Source organism: Xiphias gladius, chromosome 12, assembly GCF_016859285.1.
Source record: "Xiphias gladius isolate SHS-SW01 ecotype Sanya breed wild chromosome 12, ASM1685928v1, whole genome shotgun sequence".
NCBI classification, from domain to species: Eukaryota; Metazoa; Chordata; class Actinopteri; order Istiophoriformes; family Xiphiidae; genus Xiphias; species Xiphias gladius.
Window position 1 is genome coordinate 14,009,056 of NC_053411.1, and position 5,669 is coordinate 14,014,724.

Below are 5,669 nucleotides of genomic sequence, written 5' to 3' on the forward strand. Positions count from 1 at the left end.
TGTTGTCTGCCTGCCTGATTTCTGTTCGACCAGGGGAGCAAATGTTTCGTGTGAAGGGTTGTATTACAAAATAATGTCACTTTGGGGAAGGAAAGGCTTGAAAAGCCTTCATGTATGGAGGATGTCCATTTAAAGTGTCATAATTTTATCGAGCAAAGAGTTGACCTAAAAGGGTTTCAAATGCCAAAATTGTTTGTTCTGCCAATTAGTTTATCAATTTTTTTAAAACTTTTTGTAAATGGAAGAATCACGTTTTAAAACAATGTTTTTCATCTGATCAAAAAGTGACTGCCAAACCCTTAAAGTTATGATACTCTGACAATATCAGCCGTCTTGTCCTCAGATTTTGCAGCGTAATGCTTATGTAACAATTCCTAATGTTTACAATGGTAACACTCTGTGTCCTTTTGTACCGATTCATAATGCAATACATTGATTTACTTTCTCTGTAAAACTCCAATACACACTTTCAAAATAAACATTGGGAGGTTTTCATGAGTCTATAAATTAATTATCAATTTATATATGTACCGAATCTATAAATCAAGGCTGAGAATGGTGGTTACTTTAATGATTGCGTTGAGTAAGTACGTTAAAATTTCTTTAAAAGATGTCTCTCCCACTCCACAAAGAACAACACAAACAAACTCAATATAGTAATAAATAGTACATTTATTAACAACATTCATATTAAAAAAAAAACAAAACATCACAGTAAAATACCTTTAGTCCACTAATGTAAACATTTCAACAACATAAAATTAAGATCTTTACAGCAGATTTTGGGTCATTGATAAGTTAAATTGCAGACATTTATACAAGCTGATCATATATTAAGTTAGAACAAATATGCCTATTTTAAAATGATACAAAAAAACTGAAAATTGGCTTTTTCATCTGGAGCCGCCGGAGAGAGGAATGTAAGTGTCAGATAAGGCACAGTGACATGAAAGCAAACGATGTGTGCGTTCTGCATATTTTTATATAAGTGAGATTCTTCAGAGGAGTACGATGCTATCACCTTTTGACCTAAGACTAAAAGTAGCCCAACTCCTCACCTAAATAATAAACTAAGTGGGATTTTCTTATGCACAATAGCATTAAATCTGAACCATAACCACTTTAAGTCTCCTTTAGTGACACTACAGGGCTAAACTTTAGCATCTGACTAGCATGAGTGCCCCTAATGCAGCATGGCGTCTCTTAGGCGTAGTTGTTGTTGTGCTCGATCCTGGTCACCATGGTGTAAACCAGCCGCTCCAGCTGCTCCGCCCGCTGCTTCCCTGTCTGGAGGACCTCCTCGTGATTGGCCTTCTCCGCGCTGTCGTAGTCCATCACCGCCTGGTTGGTGATCAACGAGAGGGCGAAGACACGCATGCCGCAGTGACGCGCAACAATCACCTCGTGGGCCGTGCTCATGCCTAGCGTGGAAAAGGGGCATTTAAGATGAAACATCAGGATTGATTTAAAGGGATAAACATATAACTTTATATCATGAAATGTGGTGTCTCGCTTCCTTCTCTCTGATGTTTCTACCAACAAAGGAAAGAATGCAGAGCTCATGTTGGGTGAGTCCAGCTTTGCTAGATTCAGTTTAGAAGTTTGTATTAAACGACAGAGCTTTGTTTTCTCTCTTTCTGTGGAGGAAGAAGTCTCTATAGCTGAACAAAAGAACTAAATATGGGCAAGTAATAGGTATATTTTTACATAAAAGCTTCTCGTAAAGCAGCTCTAAAGGAAACATTTTCACATTGCTGCCCATGTGCTGTATGTGTCAGGATCTGTATTCATTTTCTTGGCATTTCCTGTTTTATTTTGAAGTCTTGGTTCTGTTGTGTTACTGTTTGTTTTACTTCCTGGTTTTTCCCGCCTGTTTTGATTACTGTCTCCACCTTAATGTCTTTCACCTGTGTCTTGTTTCCTGTGTATTTAAACCCCGCCTCATTTCTCATGCCTTGCCAGATTGTCTTTGTTACCCTTGTGTTCGAGCTCTCTCGGATTAAAGATTTGGATTTTGGACATTGCACTTCTGCCTGACTCTCTCTCTCTTGCACTTGGATCCACACACACCTGCCCTTACAGTATGTATATAATATTCCATATAAGTGGCTAATAATCACTAATAAGCCCATGAAAAGCTACTCACCAACAGCATCGGCGCCCAGTTTGTGCAGCATACGGCACTCAGCAATGGTCTCGAACGAGGGTCCGCCCAGCACGCAGTAGACGCCCTCCCTCAGGAAGTCTCCATAGCCGAGCTCCTGTCCCACATCCATGGCCAGCTGCTGCAGCTCTCTGTCGTATGCGTCGGACATGCAGGGGAAACGCACGCCGAACCTGCAAAAATTAGTATAACCTGCAAATTAGTACAACAGGCCTAGTGATGCCAGAAAGAGGGTTTTAATTTAATCAGGTGATGAGAATTTCCACGTAAGCATTTGATGAATGCCCCCAAAATAAATTGTTTGTTTTTCTTTTTGCTACTGCTTTATTAAAACCTCTTTTTATCTGCATGTCCCGGTACAGGAAAACCATCCTTGAATGTGCAGCGACTTTAAACACACTTTTTAAGCGCTGTACGCACACAGACGTGACACACCTTTCATCGTTGTGTCCCGCCAGAGGATTGTTGCCAGCGAAGCCGGGCAGGTTGAGGTGGTCTTTGATGATCATGATGTCTCCCACTTTAAAGTCCTGATTGAGGCCTCCGGCTGCGTTGGTCAGCATCACTGTCTCCACACCGAGCAGCTTGAAGATTCGCATGGGCAGTGTAATCTGAAACACGCAGTTTATAAACACAGCCATTATATACCTCTTCAGAGGGCACTTTAGTTTAAAGGATCTTCTGGCGGCGTGACTGGATATGTAGCATTTTTTTAAAGGCCACAGACTTCATGGCAAATTGCTCCTTGCTTAAGAGTTTAAATGCATCCTGAAACCCGGTGAATCACACACACCTTCTGGATTGGGTAGCCCTCATACAGGTGGAAGCGCCCCTGCATGCAAACACATGGCCTCCCCTTCAAAGTGCCGAACACCAGCAGCCCCGCATGTCCGTGCACTGCAGGAAAAGACACAAGCGGTGAGTAAATATCAACGGTATGTGACGGACAGTCAGCAACGGAGAGATCTGTTGTAGTTTAACTTACCGGTGCTCTGCGGAAAGTTGGGGATGTCCTTGTAGTTGAAGGCTACCTGGTCCTTTAACATTTCAGCCAGCCCTCCGAGCCCTGAGCCGCATACGATGCCCACGGTGGGTCGGACGTCTGTCTGGGACAGCAGCCAATCGGCAGTGGCCTTGCAGTCCTCGTAGCTGAACCTGGGTGACATGAAATAAAAAAAAGGTTAGGAAGTGAGGATGACCCCTGTTAGCAAACTGATTAGGAATCGATGCAAAGGTCAGAGAGACTTTTATCTTTAAATGATGTGAAAGCTTTTTTTTTTTTTTTCAAGCCTCCTGATTCACGGTAAATTGTAAAAATGACCACGGAAAGGTCAGCAGTTCTGTATCTAAGTGTATTTCAGATTTTTGTATATCTTTCTTGTATTTTTTGTGCTTTTTCTGCAGAAGACATAACTTGTTTCACTATCAGACTGCAATAATGTCAGCTTTGTCCCAGAGCCCTTACCCCCTCTTTGCCTCCTCATTTGTAAAATGACATGTGATGTGCTCATTATTATCAGATTAAAGGATAAGAGGCTTTTTTTTTTTTCTGGAAAGCGGACATGATCTGGGAACTGCTACTAATAAGGACAGGACTTTCGAAGAGACACACAGTCTCTCTCACACACATTCCTGCGGCGTCACAGCAGTATCACACTTCTCATGCACTTCAATGGTGACACACACACACACATATTTGTCTGCTGTGTTTATTTATCACTTCTCCCTTCTGATCCATCTCATTCTTATAATTTTACAATTTGTGCAATTTACTTTAATTTGACAAACTGCCCCTACCCAGGAGCTGATCAATGGATACCCTCGTTAGAATCAGGCTATAGATGCTGACACTCAGAGAAGATGCAAAAGTAAGTCTTGAAGCGCTTTCTGCAATTAAGGCTTAAAGTCACCTTAAAGTCGAATAAAGCTGGCATCTCCTGCCTCAAGGAATAATGATATCACTAGTGGTCTCAGCACAAAAAAATATGCCATAAGTCTTTAAAAAATAATTCAAGTTAAAGAGGTACGGAAATTCCACCTAGCAACCCCCCCCTCAGGAAGAAGTGAATGGTTCTGCCTTGCGCGCATTTGCGCGTTTTCTCTGGCTCCCCTCCAAACATTCCGGGTGTAACTTTTTGAATGGGCCCGGTGTTCAGCAGCGTGGGGAGAGGAAAGCCGAAAGTACAGTCTTTTAAAAGGGGTACTCACCCTTTGTTTGCCTCTGGAAACATCGCGTAGGTTTAGATTAGAGTCTAATGAGGTACACTTTTTAAACGCACGCAAAAAACAACAACAAAAAAAACCAAAAAAAACAAAATCAATTTCCAAAGCAGCAAAACGTGGAGTCAAATCCCAGCAGTTACAAGATAAAGTTTAAAAAATATATATTTCTTCTGGTTTTGATTTCGTCTTCTGCGCTTCTCTCTTGAGTCTGGGGTCAAGGCGCAGTCACCGGGTTTATTATAGGCCCGGAGCCCCCCACCGGCCCGCTCCTTCTCTGCTCAAAATGACGCAAGTGAATGCTGCAGCCTCATTGGCCCGGCGGACACACCTTCCCAATGGTTTGCGCTGTGTCTGTGCTGATCGTCAGCCCCCACCCCACTCACCCCCCCCCTCGTCTTCCCAGCAGCAGCGTTCAGCGTTCGCTTCGGCCCCTGTTTTCAACCCTTCTGTGTTGGTTGTCCACACCGGCTGTTGCGACAGTCACGCAGCAATGGTCAGTCCGCGTCTTATTGATCCACACTGCAGGGACTGTCCCAGATGCAAAACAAGATACGATGTGCATTTTCAGAATGAGTCAGGCTGGGAAACCTTTTGTTTTTAAACATCGCGTGTCTGACTGTTGCTCCCGTTCTCCCCATCAGGTATAAAAGTTCATGTTTCCACGTATTGAATGGATTATGATGATAAGTCCCCTCCAGCTGCACCATTGCTTCCAAATATATTGTACCAGGATGTGTGTTTTTGCTATTGCCGCCACATTGTTAAGACTTAGTCCATTGACACATTCATTCACACATGCATGTTACAGACCACGTTTGGATTGGTCCATTTGGATTGGTTCATTGGCAGCTCCACATTGAACTCTTGGGGAATGTTCTTTGCTGTGCAAAAACGCAGTCACGAGGAATGTCACCTGGACTGAACGTCCCGTAATTGATGTCCCACAATAAATGTGAAGCAGAACGATGTGATGAGCAGCGATGGACACACATTTTACAGAAGCAGTCCAAGTGTGAAAAAGCAGAAAAACGCACATTAGTAAATCCCTTCTCACATTAAAGTACAGAGAGCTTATAGCGATCAGAGAGGAGACAGTTGACTTAGCTGAACCTTCCCTGTAACTGAGGATTCCGGTCCTTTACTCAAGAGAAAGTATCAATACCACAGTGTGAAAATACCACATTATAAGTCCTAAATTTAAAGTTTCTCAAGTAAAAGTACAGAATTATTGCCAGCAAAATGTAAATAAAGATCAAAAGTACAAGCGCTTTATGGTAAGCAT

At 42.6% G+C, this 5,669-nt stretch overlaps 1 protein-coding gene across 1 annotated transcript; it reads right to left on the bottom strand.

Moving 5' to 3' along the window:
* Positions 1–686: 686 nt before the first annotated feature.
* Positions 687–4,586, bottom strand: pnp5a (purine nucleoside phosphorylase 5a). The gene is made up of 6 exons (XM_040141618.1): positions 4,373–4,586; positions 3,150–3,319; positions 2,958–3,061; positions 2,600–2,775; positions 2,147–2,337; positions 687–1,421 (listed from the first exon to the last, which is right to left on the bottom strand). The coding sequence occupies exons 1-6, from the start codon at positions 4,393–4,395 to the stop codon at positions 1,204–1,206; spliced, it is 882 nt and encodes a 293-aa protein (XP_039997552.1). The 5' UTR covers positions 4,396–4,586; the 3' UTR covers positions 687–1,203.
* Between the last annotated feature and the right edge of the window lie 1,083 nt (positions 4,587–5,669).

Bases quoted from the DNA above. Each gene is read 5' to 3' on its own strand.
- pnp5a (XM_040141618.1), bottom strand. From the start codon at position 4,395: ATGTTTCCAGAGGCAAACAAAGG. The intron at 3,320-4,372 runs GTGAGTACCCCT...CATGTCACCCAG, and splicing joins TTTCCAGAGGCAAACAAAGG to GTTCAGCTACGAGGACTGCA. The intron at 2,338-2,599 runs GTGTGTCACGTC...TAATTTTTGCAG, and splicing joins GCGGGACACAACGATGAAAG to GTTCGGCGTGCGTTTCCCCT.